General features: G+C 50.8%; 1 protein-coding gene across 14 annotated transcripts in view; it reads left to right on the top strand.

Annotated features, from left to right (window-relative positions):
* Window positions 1-17,572, top strand: part of EHMT1 (euchromatic histone lysine methyltransferase 1) — a 120,456-nt gene extending 102,884 nt beyond the window's left edge. For all 14 annotated transcript variants that reach the window (XM_059865509.1, XM_059865507.1, XM_059865515.1 and 11 more), the window contains 9 exons: window positions 540-694; window positions 1,412-1,579; window positions 1,930-2,074; window positions 2,968-3,045; window positions 4,328-4,443; window positions 6,658-6,744; window positions 12,206-12,284; window positions 14,730-14,905; window positions 15,692-17,572. In XM_059865509.1, the coding sequence (XP_059721492.1) occupies window positions 540-694; window positions 1,412-1,579; window positions 1,930-2,074; window positions 2,968-3,045; window positions 4,328-4,443; window positions 6,658-6,744; window positions 12,206-12,284; window positions 14,730-14,905; window positions 15,692-15,875 (1,188 nt within the window). In that variant the 3' untranslated portion in view covers window positions 15,876-17,572. The remainder of the gene's footprint in view (window positions 1-539; window positions 695-1,411; window positions 1,580-1,929; window positions 2,075-2,967; window positions 3,046-4,327; window positions 4,444-6,657; window positions 6,745-12,205; window positions 12,285-14,729; window positions 14,906-15,691) is intronic.
* The last annotated feature ends 1,767 nt before the right edge of the window (window positions 17,573-19,339 follow it).

Here is a 19,339-nt window from a genome sequence, read left to right as displayed (position 1 = left end):
TACATACAGTATTTAAGAGATGCCTGGAGTCAGATTGATTGCTTACCCCATGGCTCCTGGTTCTCTTTTTGGCACCTTCACGTACCCTATGTGCTCTTTTTCTCCTTAATTTCGTGCTGTGCTCTTTTTCTCCTTAATTTTGCAGCCCTGGGAAGCACAGTAGCTTTCCTGGCTGTTGGGGCTGGGCAAGCTCAGCATCCAGCATTTTGCAGCATGTTTGTTCATGTCTGTCACCTCCTTCCTGGATTGATCTAGATTGGTTTGTGGCTCGGAGACTGACGAGCTGTCTGTGTGTGTAGGGAAGGTGATGGATTGCCTTGTGTGCAGCCTCCCCATCCTTGGTGTGCAGAGGTGGATGGAGTGAGAACTCCCTGCTTGGCTGCTCTGAGGTTTTCCTGTCCACCCTGGCATTCCCAGCCAGCCAGAGCAGGCTGGGGATGGCAGCCACACGCTGAACGCTGCAGGTGCAGAGCTGAGGAAGGAACCCCCCAAAGCCACGGGGTTTTAAACAACCTCCTCTCTGTTCTCTTTCCCTCCAGGAGGAAAACATTTGTTTGCACTGGGCTGCTTTTTCTGGCTGTGTTGACATAGCTGAGATCCTGCTGGCAGCAAAGTGTGACCTGCACGCCGTGAACATCCACGGGGACTCGCCCCTGCACATCGCGGCGCGAGAGAACCGCTACGAGTGTGTGGTGTAAGTGCTCTGCTCAGCCCTCCCTGCCCCCCTGGCTGCTGCCTGCCGGGCTCAGGAGAGCCTCTGAGATGCCTTTGGTCTTTACAGCAGCCCAGGATTGTGATGGAGGGCTTGTTTTTCTCCTGGGGTGGGGGGTGTGAGGTGCCAGCTGCTGCCAGAGCTGCTCAGAAAATGTGGCGTGTTTTGGAGTCTGAGGGGCTGTGCTCAGCCTGGGCTTCCCAGCAGGAAGGTGTCAGGCTTCCTTGATTAAAGCTTTTTTTTCCCCACCACTAGCATGGTAAAAAGGTGCCCCGTTACCTTTGTTCCTTTGCTTCATCCCTGCTCTGAATAAAGCCATCATGTTCTCACCAAAAGCTGGTGAGTATAAACAAGGGCCAAGTCCACCACCAGTTTCCTGTGGGGCTCTTCCATTTCCAGCCTACTCTTCCCACCCCATATCTTTCCCTGCCAGAGAGAGTTTCAAGCCTGTCTGAAGTTAGGCTGGTACCAGCAAGGTACCTGAAGCAAGGCATGGTTTGCCCAGATCTCTCATGAGTCCCCAGAGCTTCTGTCAGAAGGATTCACTGAACCATGCTTAATAAAGAAAACTCAGGTGATTATTCACTACTACAGATTCTTCCTCGTCCCTTAAGGGCTGGCTGGAGGATGTGATTCAGCTTGTTTTCCCCTTGCCTGGTTTCTCCTGGGGAATCCTTATCCTTCCTTGCTGTTTTGCAGTCTCTTTCTTTCCCGTGGCTCGGATGTCACTTTAAAGAACAAGGAGGGTGAGACCCCGCTCCAGTGCTCCAGCCTTAACTCTCAGGTCTGGGTGGCCCTACAGATGAACAAGACTCTCAAAGAATCATCTTCTGAGAAGCCTGCCCAGATAGAGAAGGTGGTGAACAGGTGAGAATAGGGCTGGCTTTGCTTGTGGGTTATGAAATTGAGCCCTTGCACAGGGAAGGCAGGGGGCCTGGTTTAAGAAAGAATTGTGTACCTTCTTAAGCTGGTGTGAAGGTCAGTGTGAGCTTAGCAAGAACTAAGTCCATGCTGATTCAGGCCGTGGTTTGCAAATTCATTCTCCAAATGGAAATACTCACGAGCACAAAGAACCATCTGTAAGGCAGGGTGGGAAAACATGAGCTCTGTTCTAGTCTGAATGGCTTTGAGTGCTCAGTGATTCTGCCCCAGGATGGCATTTGAATGGCCCCTTGTCTGGGGGGCTTTGCTCTGTGACACTACTTTCTCCATGACAGAGACATTGCCCGGGGCTACGAGCGGATCCCCATCCCCTGTGTCAATTCCGTGGACAGCGAGCCCTGTCCCAGCAACTACAAATACGTGTCACAGAACTGTGTCACCTCCCCGATGGACATTGACAGGAACATCACTCATTTACAGGTGAGGGATCCTGCTTTGTTCCTGCTCTGGGCTCTGCAGTGCTCCTCAGAACAGATTTGGCATTCCACATGGGAATGTTGAGCCCTGATATTGCCATCAATTCCAGCTAAGGTTGAGTGCCTCACCTCCAGCTCTTGTTGTAGGAGATGGGATTTTGATTTTCTTCACTTTTGAGGCTTAAGCTGAGCTCTGTGTTCAGCTGTAGCATTGGCCATCTGGTGCTGGCTGATATGGCTCCCATTTATCCTTGTCCTCTCTTATGAGGCTGCAGAGTCAGGGATTTGTTGGGAGACCTTCTCCATGCTGCCTTCCCAAGGACTGCAGCAGCCAGGCCGAGGTCTTGGCTGTGATACTGCAGCCCTGGAAGGGCTGGGAGGGGAAAGCAGAGATGGGGAGGTTCAGGGAGAGGGCGAGGCCTAGCTGGGCACAGCTCTGAGGTGGCTGAAGTGACCTTCCCAGGGCCATTCCCTGTTGTGCAGCAGCCTGGTGGCAGGGCTGTGCTGGCTTGGGGATGCTGGGGAAGCAGCAGGGGAGGACTGAGACAGCACAGCTGCATCATCTCCCAGCTCTGGTCCCTCCTTGGCGCTTTCCTTGTCCTCAAGTGTGGAGAACAGCTCACAAGGCATGGGGGAGGGTTTACAGCAGAGGAGCCTCCTCTCCTGAGGAGCAAGGCTGGCTCAGAATGAGATCCTTCCTTGCAAGGCAGAGTCCTTTGGTGCTCCTTGCACACAGAAATAAACAGTGCAGTAGAACTGCCCCTGAATGGTGAGGCTGGTGATCCCTCAGGCTGAGGAGCTGCAGCAAGAGGAGGAGATGTGGTTACCTGACCCAGTCACCAGCTCCAGTCTCCGTGGTGTGAGTGGTGTGGAATTAACCCTTTGCTTCTCTTGCAGTATTGTGTCTGTATAGACGACTGCTCCTCCAGTAACTGCATGTGTGGCCAGCTCAGCATGCGCTGCTGGTACGACAAGGTGAGGACACACCTTGCTTCATCCCTGCTCTTCAGCCCCCTCCTGGCTCACACCAGGGCCTGGCAGCTGAATTCTGCCTAATTCAGTTCCTTGCACAACTCAAAGCCAGGTTGGACAGGGCTTGGAGCAGCCCTGTTCTAGTGGGAGATGTCCATTCCCATGGAAGGGGTTGGGATGAGCTGAGCTTTGGGGCCCCTTCCACCCCAAACCATTCCCTGCTTCTGAAATTCCAACTCCTTTCTTCTTGACTGAAGTTATAGTCTCAGCTCTGAGATGTGATAATCCAAACTGCCTGCTCAGGGCAGCTTTTCTTGTGTTATTTATTTGTGTTCCTCTCGTGCCAACTGAGCCATTAATTACACCCATGTGATAGGGAGCATTTAATAATCCAAGCATGAAATCAGCTTCCATTTCAGAGCAACGTGGAAACTGCTGTAAGATGTAAACAAAGGGAGGGGAGTAGAAAGATAAATTTTTTTATCTGCTTTTATTTATTGTGATTCTTTTGGATGAAGGCAGAGTAAAGATGTTTTCACTGCCACATTGCCAGAAGTCAGGTTTGTTTTGGGTAAATGCTTCAACCCTCCGGGGAGGTTTTGAGATTCATCTTTGGGCAGGTGCTACAAAGATCAGAAGTTCTGTGAATCTCTGCAGGTTTCTCCCAGGGGGAGTGTTGGCATCTTTCTTGGCTTTGTAGCCATTTTATTTACACATTAATAGGTGATTACACCTCTCAAGCCTTAAAAGCCAAATTTGTTGAATATGATGAATTACATCCATCACTTCCTTAATCCTGTCTGTTGGTAAATAATTGAATTGTAGGGTTTTTTGAAAGTGTTATTTAGGAATGCAGTGTGATTCACAGAACTTGGGTGTACTGGCCTTGGACTCTGCAAGTTCAGGCTTTATTCCAGAGGCAGACTAAGCATCCATTTCTCCCCTCCAGCACAGCAAATGGCAATAATGATGATGATGCACACCAGTTTTCTGCAGAGCACTGGGAGGTGTTTTTTTAATGCTGTGTAGGGTGATAGCAGGCAGCAAAAATCTAAATTCTCTGGCTGTTTGTCAGCTGTGGGTGACAGTGGTGACTGTGCTGCTGTCAGGGCAGAGCAAAGCCACTGCAGAACCTGAGCTCTGACGCTGGGTTTGGGGAGGTTGGGGCACAACGTCACCATGGGGTTCTGTGGTCTGCTTTTACCCTGGGGGGAATTTCTGCCTGTGGTTATGGGGTTGCCAGGAGCAGACAAATAACCCAGTCTGGGGTGGTTCTCTCCTTCAGGATGGCCGACTCCTGCCTGAGTTCAACATGGCCGAGCCCCCCCTGATCTTCGAGTGCAACCACGCGTGCTCGTGCTGGAGAACCTGCAGGAACCGGGTGGTGCAGAACGGCCTCAGGTGGGCAGGAGGGGCAAACACAGCTGCTCTGGGCAGGGCCAGCCCCAAGCCCATCAGCCTTGTGGCTCTCAGCTCACCCATAATCCCACAAAACCCAGCAGGGAACCTGGGGCTGGTGGGATGGAAGTGGGATCCTGCACGCTGCCAGTGGGAATGGAGCAGCAGTGGGTTGATGAGCTCAGTTAACATCTCAGTTAATATTTGCACCCTGCTTTTGGCACCATCAGGTGGGAATTGCAGGGCTCTTTCATCAGCTGACCATAAAACATACTTGGCTTGTGGGATTTGCATGCACAGCCCAAGTGTGGTGTCTCAGGGGGAGAGCTGAGAAGGACATGACAGCAACAGAGCTGCAGGGTCTGAGTTCAGAAGATCTTGTAAGCCAGCAGTCTAAATTAGAAATACAGGCCAGCATGCCCAGACTTGGCTGCTTAAAATTTACAAGTCCTTGGCATGATTCCCCCTGAATTGGATACCTGAATGCCTGTTGGCCTCTCTGCTCAGGTTAGACTGCTGGGATTTTGGTGCCTGGCTAAAAATGTCAGTGTTTTGGTTTGGACCTCTGCTATGGAGGAGTTTGCCGCTGCACTAAGTTCAAAGGGATCCCACTGGAAAAAAACCCAACTTTTTAGAATTTCTTTGTAGTGCTGACAACACTCTTTTTGCAAGCTTTGTAGTTTCAATGACATTTTGCACTGTTAAAAATAAGCAAGGAAGGAACTCGACGTGTTTCCTCAGAACTTTACCTCTCTCTGGTTTTCCCTGCCAAGCTCTCAAGCTCCGGTGCCTCCGTGGGTGTTTCTTCAGGAGCTGTACAGCTAGAGCTGTTGCTTTTGCTTTTTTTTTGCCTCACTGAAGTGTTTTTTCTGAAATATGGGGAGGGTTGGGAGCCCAACACAAGCCAGGGAGAGCAACTCTGCTGGGAAGGAGGGTCAGGTGCTGGGCAGAGCTCACGCTCCCTGGGGAGGCAGTGGGGAAGGCTCCTGCCTTGGGGCTGCAGCTGACACAGAGGTTCTGCTGCTCCGTTTTCAGTGCTTCCTTTATCAGATTGGCTCCAAATTAGCTCTGCCTGGCAGAGCACACGTATCCAGCTGGCAGCATGGCCCAGCTCAGCTGGCAGGCTCAGCTCAGAGCCACGGCCCCACTGCTGCTAGTGCCGGCTCCAGAGCAGAGCTCAGATCTGAGCTGGGCTCTGCTCTGCTCTGATGGACAAACCAAAAGCTGGGGGAGCTTCCCCAAGCCCCAAACCCAGTGTTAGACCCTGCTTCTCTGAGAGCAGTCACTCCCCTGAGGTCATGGTTTGTCCTGGCGAAGGTATGGGCAGACAGGATGAAGTTCACATCCCTTGGTTTGAGCTGACAGTGCAGGAGGGAGTGGGTGGGGGGAAGAGAAGTACTGGGAAAAGCAACAGGGGGAAGTTAAGGTGAGCATCAGATTACACTTAATTCCGATAACAGCGTTGCTGAGAGTGGGTTTTGGTTCCCTCAGGGATAGAGCAAGCTTTTCCTAGCCCTGGAGACTGTTCAACCTGCACTTAACTCAGGTTCTGGCTGAGCAGGAGGCAGAATGACTTACAGGATTGTTTCTCTGCCTATAAACCCCATCAGTAAAATTCCACAGAGCAGCTATTACACCAAGAAGTCTCAAGTTGCAGCTTTTCTTTCTTGTCTTTCAGCCAGGCAGCTGGATATGATGGAATTGCTGAATGCCCTGGCTTTGGCAGAGGGCAGAGGGGTCAGAGCACTTAGCTCAAGGTGTTCTTTAGTCCCTGGGAGATCCCTGCCTTCCCCCTCAGCACCACTCCACTGCTGTAAATCCCCTTCCACCTTCCCTGCTTCCCCCAGGGCTGCGTGGAGGGGAAGGAAATGCTGCTGGTGGGGTTCTGATACCCTCTGTAAATCATCATCACACAGAGCATCCAGCCCTGTCCCCTCTTCCCCAGCCCTTTGGTGTGCACCTGGGCAGGCAGAAGGGGCTGACTGGCACCTGTCCCTTGTCCCTGGGCTGTTTCCATGCCAGCATCTGCCCACAGCTGGGAGCTGTGGGAGTGGAGCATCCCTGCAGGGTGAGAACGGGAGGGTGAATATTAAAATCCTCTGGGAGCGTGTGCTGATGGAAGGTGCTGGCTTTTTACTCATCTCTCCATGAAAATTCATCCTTTCCATGGAGTGCTGTCACCAGTGTGGCTTCATTTCCTCCTTTGCTCTTTTCCAGGACTCGGTTGCAGCTTTACCGGACACAAAAGATGGGCTGGGGAGTGCGGACGATGCAGGACATTCCTCTGGGAACCTTCGTGTGCGAGTGAGTTGTGCAGCTTTCACCAGCCCCAAAACCCCAGCACTGCCCAAATCCAGCACTGAGTGAGTTGTGCAGCTTTCACCAGCCCCAAAACCCCAGCATTCCCCAAATCCAGCACTGAGTGAGTTGTGCAGCTTTCACCAGCCCAAAAACCCCAGCATTCCCCAAATCCAGCACTGAGTGAGTTGTGCAGCTTTCACCAGCCCAAAAACCCCAGCATTCCCCAAATCCAGCACTGAGTGAGTTGTGCAGCTTTCACCATCCTTGCAGCCCCAGCACTTCCCACTTCAGCTGCACTCACTCCAGCACTGAGTGAGTTGTGCAGCTTTCACCATCCCAAAAACCCCAGCATTCCCAAATCCAGCACTGAGTTGTGCAGCTTTCACCATCCTTGCAGCCCCAGCACTTCCCACTTCAGCTGCACTCACTCTAGCACTGAGTGAGTTGTGCAGCTTTCACCAGCCCCAAAACCCCAGCATTCCCCAAATCCAGCACTGAGTTGTGCAGCTCAGCAAATCCCATCCAGTCCAAATCCAGGAGTAAGGTGTTCAGCTTTCACCATCCCAAAAACCCCAGCATTCCCCAAATCTAGGAGAAAGCTGTGCAGCTTTCACCATCCCAAAAACCCCAGCACTTCCCAAATCCAGCACTGAGTGAGTTGTGCAGCTTCCAGCAGCCCCAGCACTTCCCCAGGGCACACATGGTTTGGTCCCCTTCAAGGAGAGGTTTTCATGCAGATCAAGCTGGCATTGAGCCCAGCTGCCTGCCCTCAGCCAGAGGTTTCCTGACTCCATTCCCTGCTCTGTCTGTCCTGGTTCTCATAGTCTGGAGCTTTCTCTACTTCCCTCTGTCTTGCTGGGATCTGAGCTCAGCTCTTCCCCTTTTGAAACACAAATTATGGGGGAAAAGCACATTTGGGTTGTGCTGCAAGGTGTGCTCAACCCCTGTGTTTGACACAGATTTGGGACACTGCAAGCCAGGGCAGTGGGGAGCAACTTTCTCTGCTTCAATCCTGACTTCTCCCGAGGTTTTCCAGTGTCACAGCTCTGGCTATAGTCTGATTCAGCAAAACAAGGAAGCACTTGGGGTTAAGCACATGTTTTGGCCCTGACTCAATAAAGTACTTAGGCACAGAAATGTTCAGATTTATGTCAAGTGGAAAACCTGTCATCAGACCCCACAGCTTGAGGCTTTAAAGTGGTATATGTACTTTATTAAATAGTTTGGAAAGTGTTTTCTTCATTGCAATACTACAGTGACTGAGGATCTTCTAAATAAGGCTGGACTCATGTCCATGGTGGAAATAGTTGCTGGTTGTTTTTAGAACTAGTTATTGATGTGTTATGGAATTGGGTGAGGGATTGAGGAAGATTATTGCAGTATTTAAAAGAAAAAATAAAGGAAAAGATAATTCTGCAGTGAATTGGCCAAGTATTTCTTCTGTGTCAGGAGCTGCCAGCTGCCAAGATATTTTTATAGAGATAAAGCCAAAAGCTGCTGTTTGTGGGGAGTGTCTCAGGCCTGTCCTTGTGCAGGGCTGTCCATAAGTACCAAAGGTCCCAGGGTCGTGGTGCAGTGCCCAGGAAGAGACCAGAGCTGTGAGCAAACTGCTCCAAGGAAAAAAGGCAGAGACTTCAGCAAACCCTGCTGGAATGCCAGCACACAGGAGGAGCAGGCAGAGAGGGGGCAGCCCAGGGAAGGTGTGATGGACACAGACATTGCAGAGCACGTGGGGCTGATGGGCTGCACATCCCACAGCCTGACTGCCCCCACCCTTGCCAGGAGCTGCTGGCACTGTTCCACTGCTGGGTACTCTCTTCATTAGCTAAATGAGCTGCTTACTAAAGAGCTGAGCTAATTAATGTTGTGCCCATGCACATTCCTCCTGTGTCACTCGCTCATTTTCTCACTCACCAAATCCAAGCCCTTGGCTCCATGAGTCCTTCTTGGGATTCTCTATGAGCAAACCTGGTTCCTTCATTTCCTCCTCTCTGGAAAGCAGCCCCAGTGCTGGCAGGGCTGCCAGGACACAGCAGATCCCAGGATCAGCTCCTCTGGCAGAGCATTTTGTGTTAAACATCTGGATTAGAGCCCTGGGTGGGCAGTTGCTCTGTCCAGTGGTTATTGCTCTGCTTTGGAAGGATCATTCTATTGGTGGGGCCTTTATCCTGGAACTCTTCACAGGCACCAGGAGAGGCTGAGGGAGCTGGGAAGGGGCTCAGCCTGGAGAAAAGGAGGCTCAGGGAGGATCTTGTGGCTCTGCACAACTCCTGACAGGAGGGGACAGCCAGGGGAGGTAGGGCTCTGCTCCCAGGGAATCAGTGAAAGGACAAGGAAAAATGGCCTCAAGTTGCACCAGGGGAGCTTCAGATCAGAGCTATGAAAATGGCTTTTTGCTGAAGGAGTGGTCAGGCATTGGGATGAGTCACCCAGGGAGGTGCTGGAGTCACCACCTCTGGAAGTGTTCAAAAAGCATCTGGATGTGGCAGCTGGGGACATGGTCTGGAGTGATGGTGCTGAGTTCATGACTGGACTCAGTGGTCCTGAAGGTCTCTCCCAACCTTGATGGTTCTGTGACTCTGTAACTGCCTCCTGTCCCTTCTGCACAGCCCTGGGAGCAGCAGCTTGGTGAGGGTGATGCCTCAGGTTTAGCTTTTCTATGTTTCACATTCTGTGCTGCTTTGGTGGGTGGGTCTGGGTTCACATCAGGGGATGGTGAGCTCTGTGCACAGAGCAGGGAGACAAAACAATTCCTGCTCCAGCTGGGCACCAAGGACAAATGATCCAAATCTCAGCCCAGGAGCACAAACCCCGTGGGCTGGAGAGAGAAAAACAAGCAGGGTGGGAGTGCCTGGGCTAAAGCTGGGCTGGGACAATGAACTGCAAGGTGCAAATGGAGCAGAGCTGATCCCAGGGACAGACCCCGTGCCCAGCCGTGCATTTTGGGGCCATTTTGGTTCATCTTGGGTGCAGCCCTGGCTGGGCTCTGGTGCTGCCCAAGGTGCATCCATGGAGGCCTTTGAATAAATCCCTGCTTTATTCTCCAGCTCTGTCCAGCCTCTGCTCTAGGGCAGTCTGCGCAAGGCATCAAGAGGAGGTGTGGCAGTGTCACCCTCCTGTCCCACAGGGCTCCATGGAGCCTGCAGGCTCTGCAGCCCCTCAGGGCTCTGCTCATGGGCAGCTTTCTCCCTGGCCTTAGAATTTGGTGCTGTTCTGAAGCTCTGTTGCTCACCCTGTGCTGCTGCTGCTGCTGCTGTGGGTTGGGTTGAATCTGTTCAGTTCATGCTTGGTTGGTAGGTGGTGGAGCTGCTCCTTCTGGAAACAGCACAGCTGCTGCTGACTTTTGTTGGAGAGGCTGGGAGTTAGTGGGATGCAGAAACCAGAGGATCTGGTCTGTTCCTTTTGCATCCATTTATGGGTTTTGAATATTTGCTTTCTGTTCCAGTGGTGCTTTAGGAAGGTACCAGCTGCATCAAGGCAGGTGTTCCAGCCACACCTCCAGGCTAGAAGGCCCAGGCCTCCTGTCTCCCACAGCCTGTGGAAAACCCTGGAGGCTGAGCCAGGGACTGCTCATTGCTCTTGGTTTTTGTGTGGAGTCCCCTCTGATCACAGAATCATTAGGGTTGGAAAAGACCTCCAAGATCATCTGTTCCAAGCTCACTCAAGCCCAGGCTGTTTGAGCAGTGATGAGCAGTCCTGAGAAGCTCTGGGATGGAGTTTTTTGCCATCAGTGTGCTGAACATCCTGCTGGGGAGAAAGGCACTGCCTTGGCCACAGGAGTTCTTAAATGAAGGGGCTCCTGCTGGTTTTTGGGAGGGGCATGCACCCCTTGCACATCCTTCCCTAACTTTGGGCCTGGAAAATCAGGGACCTGTTAATATCTTTGAACAGCCTTGGAAAGGGAATGAGTTACAGGAATAGGCTTTAAAGGAGCATTAAACCAACGACTTTTAATTTGGTTGTGGTATTTTATTTCATGGAATTATAAACCTGCAGTGGCTGTCCCTGGGCACGGGGCCTCTCTGAGCAGAATTATTCTGCTGTTCTCAGCTGCTGCTGCCTGCTGGGCCTTTCCACAGCAATTTCTCTCCCTCTCTGGCCACCTTTCGATGCTTCAGGCCTCCAAGGAGTGGGTGATTTCCAGCAGTGGAGCAGTGAGGGCAAACAGGAGGCTCCCAGTTGGGAGCTACAGCCAGAAATCCCTGGTCACAGAGCACAGGGATCCTCTCCAGGTTCGTGTTTCCTGGCTCTCCTCCTCCCCAGCCTGGGAGTTAAATGCTGCCTTGAGCCCTGGGGGATTGGAGGCAGTTGTTTAACACTTGGAATATGCCTGAGGGCTGCAGGAATGCTGTGAGTGCAACTGCTGGCCATGGAAGTTCTGTTGATGCTGCAAAGAATATTTATTCATGTGGTGAATCCTTTCCTTGAAATAATTACTGTTTCATTGCAGGCTGGCAACACTTACATAGCAAAATCCCAGGAACACAGACTGGGGTGGGTTGGGAGGGACCTTAACTCCCATCTCTGCCATGGACAGGGACACCTTCCACTACCCCAGATTGCTCCAAACCCTGGCCTTGGACACTTGGAAAGCTTGGAAGCTGCTGTGCTGCTGCTTCTTCCTCACACCCTTCCTCAGAGTCTCTTACTTTGACTGAAGCAGCTCAGGGCAGGAAGTGTTGAACTTTGACAGTCCAAAACTGTTCAAAATGGAGATGGGGACACCAGGGCTGTGGGGACTCTTGCAGCAAGGGGGTTTCCATCAAACCCAGACCTCTCTGGCTGTGGGGTCCTTCTCAGCAAGCCCAGGCCAAGCAGCACCTGCTTCATTCTCCTTGGAGGACCTGCCTGTCACCTGCCTGTCACCTGATTTTACAACAGGGTGGCTGTAGCTGGGACCACAGCTCACATTTATCCTTGTTCAGGGGGGATTGAGGAGGGATCCAGGGATCCTGCCAGGTTACCTTAGACCTAAGACTTTTAAACCAAAACTTATGAAGTTGTGTAGCCTGTAATTGCTCAAAATATCCTGGGAAATACATGAGGGGCAGACAGAAATGTTTTGTTTTGGGGTGTGAGCAGCACAAGCACTGCAGTGGTTGTGGGACAGCCTGAGTCTGACCAGGAACTTCAGGAGACTTGGATTCATGTGTTGATCTTGGCCAACAGAGAGATTTGCAAAAGGAAACTTAGTTCTCAGGAAAAAATAGATTTGTTTTTAATATTAAAGTGGTTTTAATATCATGAATGTAATTTTGGATATTATTTAAGTGTTGTTCTGAACAGGTGGAGTTTGGAGCCAGATTTTCCCTGCTGGAAGTTAACAGAGTCACTTTGGTGGCTTGGAGCTGGCCAGCACTGTGGTTGCCCATGCGTGGCTGGGCTGCATTTTGGGGTGTTTCTCTCTCCCAAAAAGAGGGGTTTGAACCTGTGATCTCATTCCTGCCTGTCCCTGTGCCCACAGGTACGTTGGGGAGCTGATCTCTGACTCCGAGGCCGATGTCCGTGAGGAGGACTCCTACCTCTTCGACCTGGACAACAAGGTACTGTGTCTGCAGGGTCCAGGCACACAAAGCCCAGTCCTGACTCCTCAAAAGAGCCCAGAGAATGATTGTCTCCATCTTGATGTGCAGTGAAAGCCAGCAGAGAGCACGGTTGGTGTGCTTTAGGGGAAGGGTGGTTGAGGTGAGAGTTCGGGCTGGTTCAAAGGGCAGCAGAACCAACATGTGCTGCCCACACCACTTTGGAGCAAGATGCTCTTCTGTCCAACCCCTTGGAGCATCCTGAGGTCAATTGTCCAGGTTTTGGTACTCCCAACCTGGCACCTGTGTGACTGGCAGCCCCGAGAGTTCGTCATGAAGTGATGATGAACTGAGAGATTTTAAAAAAACCCCACAAACCCTGTTCATTCAGAAAGGATCCCCTGGCAGGGGCTTCTGCTGCTGTTTGTTGCCCTGCACTGCTCTGTGAGGGCTCTCAGGGCAGAAATTTGGATTTGCAAAGTACAATCTAAAAGTTTTAAGCAAGGCCATGACTTCAGATTCCCCCTGGGAAAGGAGAAGTGAGAAAAGGTGAGCTGGGGACTCACAGGAGTGGGGAGGCTTCCAAGGAAGGCTGTAAAACACTCTGGGCCTTGTTCCTGTCATCAGCTTGTGACAAAGAAGCTTTGCTTTATTTTTTTTTTCCTCTTCTTTTTTAAAAGCAACACACCTTTCCAAAAGCTGAGAAAAGATAAATAATAAGTCTGGTGTGCAAACAGGGGGTCAGACTGTAATTAAGAAGTTGAGAAGGACTTTAGCCTGGTTTATAGCAAGAGCCCAGCTGGGCCCTGGCCTGCCTCTTGCTTAGCCCTGAGGGAGAACCTCTGTGCTGGCTCCTGGGAATCCTTCAGGGAAGCAGGAAGGGACACCAAGGTGGAACATCTGGAGAAAAGCAGGCACCAAATCATTGGGAGATGCTTAAAGCTGCCCATCAGGCTGGGCAGAGAAGGGCAGGGCAGAGCCAGCAGGTTTTGTGTCCTCCAGAGTGATGGGCATTGCAAGGGTGTGAATCCCAACCCGGGGGGCCTCCAGGTGCTGGTGTGTTTCAAAGGAATGGCTGGAATGGACTTGTGCAGTGGTGAGAGTGGCTGGGCTGTCCTTTCTGTTACCTGGCTGTCCTTTCTGTTACCTGGGCTGTCCTTTCTGTTACCTGGGCTGTCCTTTCTGTTACCTGGGCTGTCCTTTCTGTTACCTGGCTGTCCTTTCTGTTACCTGGGCTGTCCTTTCTCTTACCTGGGCTGTCCTTTCTCTTACCTGGGCTGTCCTTTCTCTTACCTGGGCTGTCCTTTCTCTTACCTGGGCTGTCCTTTCTGTTACCTGGGCTGTCCTTTCTGTTACCTGGCTGTCATTTCTGTTACCTGGGCTGTCCTTTCTGTTACCTGGGCTGTCCTTTCTGTTACCTGGGCTGTCCTTTCTCTTACCTGGGCTGTCCTTTCTGTTACCTGGGCTGTCCTTTCTGTTACCTGGCTGTCCTTTCTGTTACCTGGGCTGTCATTTCTGTTGTCTGGGTTTTGGTTTCTGTTGTCCCTGTCCCTTGAGCTGTTGCTCACAGCCCCGTGTGAGGTGATCCTGGAGTGTCCCAGCTCCTGCTGTGGATGTGGGGGCTGTCATCCTGGCCCACCATGGCATTTCTGTGCATGAAATTGAGGGAGTGAAATCACTGATCTGTGAAAGCAGAGCTGGTGACACTGTGTGTGCTCCAGGCCTGCTGGGGGGATGCCTCCCCCAGTTCTGGGGATGTTTCCTGGGCACCTGCACCCCGAGTGTGACGTGGCACAGCTCATCCATTAACGATCTGAGGTGCTTGTCCAAAAGGGACTTGGAGCACCACTAATGGATCCTTTTGCTTTTGGCCTCTTTGCAACTGAAATTAGCTTCTGTAATTAAAGCCTCTGCTTTGCACAGTCATTCTCTGCTGGAATAAAAAGCCCTGAGGGGGGTTCTTTTATTTTCAAGGAAAACAAGTATTACTGCTCTCTGGGCTCTCTGGAAAGGGAATTTTTGTGTTCTCACTTTCACTCTTATCTGCAAAACCCTGTGTTTTCTCGAGGCTCTGGCTTTGTGTTTCCGAGCTGTCATGTTCAATTAGAGGACAGAACAGATGCCTGTTCCCCTGTCCAGGGGCTGGTACCCGTAAGGTGTCTGCACTGAACATCAGTCCCTCTGTGCCAAACTGGTGCTTGGACTGGGAGAACTGGTGTGCCAGGGTGTTAGAAACCAGCTCTTGGAGCGTGTGGGGTCAGAGTGCCGCGCAGTGAACTCTGCTTTCGGGGTACTGCTGAATGTAAAAGTCTGTGTGTGTGTTTCCAGTCCACTCAAACCCACAGGAGTGCCCTGCCTGGCTGCTCCTGGAGCTCTGTGCAGCATTACTGCAGAGCCTGCTCATTGACTTAAGCCAATAAACCCCAGCCCAGTGTGCCCTGACGAGCGCGGCCCCTTTTTCCCCAGGATGGAGAGGTTTACTGCATCGACGCCCGTTTCTATGGCAACATCAGCCGCTTCATCAACCACCTGTGCGAGCCCAACCTCATCCCGGTGCGGGTGTTCATGTCCCACCAGGACCTGCGCTTCCCCCGCATCGCCTTCTTCAGCACCAGGCACATAGAGGCTGGGGAGGAGATCGGGTACGTGCCACCCCTGCCCCTGCTGGGCACACAGAGCTCTGCTGCTCCCCAGCTGCCTCACTCCATCCCTGTGCTCCAGGGCGTTGGCCCCAGGCTCCCTCGGGATCCCCCTGAGGTTTGCAAAGCTCCAGGATCGACCTGGCCGTGCCCACTCATAGCCCTGAGCCCCTGCCCTGGGCTGAGCCCAGCGTGGGCAGGGAGGATTGTGCCCACCTGCAGAGCTGCCCCAGGCCTGGCCCAGCTCAGGGAGGAGCTGGAGCTGCTGGAGGGAGGCCAGAGGAGGCCATGGAGCTGCTCCAGGGCTGGAGCCAGGCTGGGAGAGCTGGGGGTGCTCACCGGGAGAGGAGGAGGCTCCAGGGAGAGCTCAGAGCCCCTGGCAGGGCCTGAAGGGGCTCCAGGAGAGCTGGAGAGGGACTGGGGACAGGGGATGGAGGGACAGGACACGGGGAATGGCTCCCACTGCCAGAGGGCAGGGTTAGATTGTGTTAGATAAAGGAAGAAGTCTGTGGGTTGTGGCCTCCCTGGATACCATCGGTCACTGCAGCCACACTCTTCTACAATGAGGGCAGTGAGGCCCTGGCACAGGGTGCCCAGAGCAGCTGTGGCTGCCCCTGGGTCCCTGGCGCTGTCCAAGGCCAGGCTGGATGGGGCTCTAATGGAAGGTGTCCCTGCCCGTGGAACAGGGTGATCTTTGAGGCTGCTCCAACCCAAACCCCCCCGGGGTTCTCTTTAGCCGTGGCAGCACCGACGTCCCTCTCTCTGACCCCTCCTGTCTCTCTCTTGCAGCTTCGACTACGGGGACAGGTTCTGGGACATCAAAGGCAAATTCTTCAGCTGTCAGTGCGGTTCACCCAAGTGCAAACACTCGAGCTCGGCGCTGGCCCAGCGGCAGGCGAGCACCTCTGCCCAGGACACGCAGGAGAACGGGCTGCCCGACACCAGCTCCGCCGCCGCCGCCGGCCCCTTCTGACACCGACTCCTCCCATGCCCAGACACTCACGGACTGTCGCAGTTCCCTTTTAAAGAGAAAGGAGAGAGAGAGAGAAAAAATGACACAAAACCACACGGAAAACTAAAAAAAAAAAAAAAAGGAAAAAAGAAAAAAACAAAAAAAAAAAAAAAGAAGAAACCCCCGCTCAAGGAAAGCCAAGGGTTTGTGACACTTAGGGCTGTGCCACCGACTGTTACTTGAGGAAGGAGTGAAAGCAAATCCCACCTCCGTGATGTTCTCCCCTCCCTGCTCCTGGAAAGCTGCTGGCTTTCACAGCTGTGTGTGCAGGGGTGGCTGTTGCATTTTTTTTGCCACCCGAGCTGTGCTGGCCTCCTCTCTGAACGTGCTGAGTGTTGTCAGAGGCAGGGGGAGCCGCCCTCCCTGGCGGTGTCGCTGTGTCCTGGAGCCCTCCCGCCCGCTCACCTCCAGCTCAGCCACAAGAAACTCTGGATACTTGATGGGACTTGGTTTCTGGGAGGAGCTGGCTCTGGGTTTGCTTGGCACAGCCCCGGGGCAGGTTGTGCTGGTTGGTTTTTTGTTGGTTTGGTTGGTTTTTTGGTTGGTTTTTTTGTTTGTTTTTTTTTAAATATATGAATGAATAATGTCTCCCCCATCTCGCAGGACGTTGTGGTGGGGCCCTACAAACGCCCTCAATTCTCTCCAAACCCCGTGGCTTTTTTCTCATCTGATGAGAAGAATCCCAGAATCTTTCCCTGTGATCCCTGGCTCTCTCCCTCCTGGATTTTCTCCGTTCAAACCAGCTCTGCTCCACGCCCTGCTCCTGTCTCAGTGTTGGGTTCCTCCGTGAAGGAATTCCCCTCTCCCCATCCCACCTGTGGTTTTAGAGAGAGAAGGCTGAAGAGGATTTTACAAGACACTAATTCCTAAAGAAAACCAGTTTTCCCTCCCCCTTTTTTAAAGATAAAGTGAATGATATATATATTATAGAGGACCTGGACTGGCTGGGGTGGACGGACATGCCACGGTGAGAAGATCCCAGCTGCCACCAGCTCGTCTGTTCCCATCCCTCTGCTCCACGCTGGGCACCTTGGATTGATTTTTAAGCCACATGCTATGAGGTTTCAATAAACTGATTTATTTTTTATCATATTGAAACATCGGGGACAAGCATTAAAAACATGGAAAAAAGGAAAAAAAAAGCTTAAAAAAAACCCACAAAAAACAACAAAACCCACAAAAAAACCAAAAAAACCAAAACGACAACAAAAAGAAACCACAAAACAAAACGGTGCTGATTCTGGTGTGATTTTTGCTCACCACGTGAATATAAACTTATCAATTGTATAAAAAGAACAAAGTGATTTTAGTATAAAAATGCAGGAAAAAAACAAAACTTTTTTTAAATTGTTAGTATTGTAGTGTGAATAAATTTGCCATCACCTTTTGTGTGGTGGCTGGGCAGGTCATTATCTTAATTTTTTTTTTTTTTTTTGCATATATCTTTAAATACTGTAATTAGTGCAGTAACAAGTTTTTTTTTTTTTTTTTTTGTTCATCTCTTCTAGAACATTCATAATGCCATCATGTTTATTATTATTATTTTTTTTCTGTTAATGTTTTTGACAGTTTTAAAGGGGCAGCCTTTTGGCTCTGATCATTTTCTTGTTCTGTTTTCAATGAAATCAATAAAAAAAGGAAAAAAAAGTGCTTTAAAAGGAGTTTGGCTTTTTTTTGTCTCCTTTGGGGTGGCCCATGGTGGGGCTGAACTGCTCCTTGGTGGGCTTGAAAATGAAGAAAGCAACAAAAAGCCTCCCCATTCCTGCAAAGAAAAGTAGCCTGAGTGACTGTTTGCTGTTTATTCTGGGGGGTTGGGATTGTTTTTTTTTTTAATTTTGTGTCATTAAAAGTTTGGGAGCCCGAATTCCAGTCCTAGAAGGGCAGCACTGAGTTTTGGGGATCCTGGGATGTCTCCCCACTCCCTGCCAGGGGGGAAATAAAATAAAATTAAATCAAAAACAGTGAGGAAGGAGATGAGGGGGAGAATGTGCCTGGAGCAATCCCTGGGGATGTTCCCAGCATGGAGCTCTGGGGAGTTGGGTTGGCTCTGCCAGGGCTGGGTTTGGGGGGGCTGTGACTGAGCAGAGCCCTCCCTGGCACCAGGGAGAGACCAGCTCAGAGGCACTGCCAGCCAAAATCCCATCAAAACATTCCTAAAGGGGTAAAATATTCCTAAAGGGTTTTAAATACTCCTAAAGGATTAAAATATTCCTAAAGGGTTAAAATATTCTTAAAGGATTAAAATATTCCTAAAGGGTTAAAATATTCCTAAAGTGGTTCAAATATTCCTAAAGGGTTTTAAGTATTCCTAAAGGATTAAAATATTCCTAAAGGGTTAAAATATTCCTAAAGGGTTAAAATATTCCTAAAGTTTTTTAAATATTCCTACAGGGTTAAGATATTCATAAAGGGTTAAAATATTCCTAGAGGGGTTTAAATGTTCCTAAAGGTTTAAGATATTCCTTAAGGGTTAACATATTCCTAAAGGGTTTTCAATATTGCTAAAGGATTAAAATATTCCTAAAGTGTTAAGGTATTCCTAAAGGGTTAAGGTATTCCTAAAGGGTTAAAATATTCCTAAAGGTTTTTTTATATTCCTAATGGGTTAAGATATTCCTAAAGGGTTAAAATATTCCTAAAGAGGTAAGGTATTCCTAAAGAGGTAAGATATTCCTAAAGAGGGAAGATATTCCTGAAGGGTTTTAAATATTCCTAAAGGGTTCAAATATTCCCAAAGGCCCTGCCTGGTGTCAGTCAGGACTGGGGGGACACAGAGGGACTTCATCCCCTCCCAAACTGGGCAGGTGGTGAATGAATTGTGCTGTCTGTGGGTTGGGTTGGGTTGGGTTGGGTTGGTTGGGTGAGAAATGATGGATTTTGCTGCTGGAATTGTGAAAGATTTCACCCCCAGAGCTGTGGGGACATGAGAGCCCCCAAAGGCACCCCCAGCCCCTCACAGCTCCAGACCATTTAACCACGGGGTAATTACAACAACACAGCTCAATACTGCATAATTAAACACTGTCATTAAAAGAATGTGCATTTACTGAAGGGGAGAAGTGCAAAAACTCCAGAGAAATCCAAAGTCAGCATTTCCCTGAGGTGGTGGTGGGAAGGTTTTGGGGTCACAGGAGGGGGGACCTGGTAGAAGTCACACACAGCCCCAGTGACCCCAGCACTTTTGGGGGATTCCTTTGCTTTTCTGTGCAAATAATTGCAAATAATGAAATAAACTCAGTTTGTATCCCAGCCCTTCTCCAGCATTAGGGATGACAAGGGGGTGTTTATTTTCACAGGCATTTTTGCAATGCCAGCAGGAGCCAGCTCAGGGACAGGAGAGGCCAAAAGCCACCCCCCCCCCCAAAAAAAAAAAAAAATCTGCTGTGGATGTGAGGGATCATGAGCCAGGAAATGTGGGCAAAGCC

The sequence above is a fragment of the Haemorhous mexicanus genome, chromosome 21, assembly GCF_027477595.1.
Source record: "Haemorhous mexicanus isolate bHaeMex1 chromosome 21, bHaeMex1.pri, whole genome shotgun sequence".
Taxonomy (NCBI): Eukaryota; Metazoa; Chordata; class Aves; order Passeriformes; family Fringillidae; genus Haemorhous; species Haemorhous mexicanus.
Note: the sequence above shows the minus strand (reverse complement) of the source record. Positions and strands in the feature narration are given on the sequence as shown.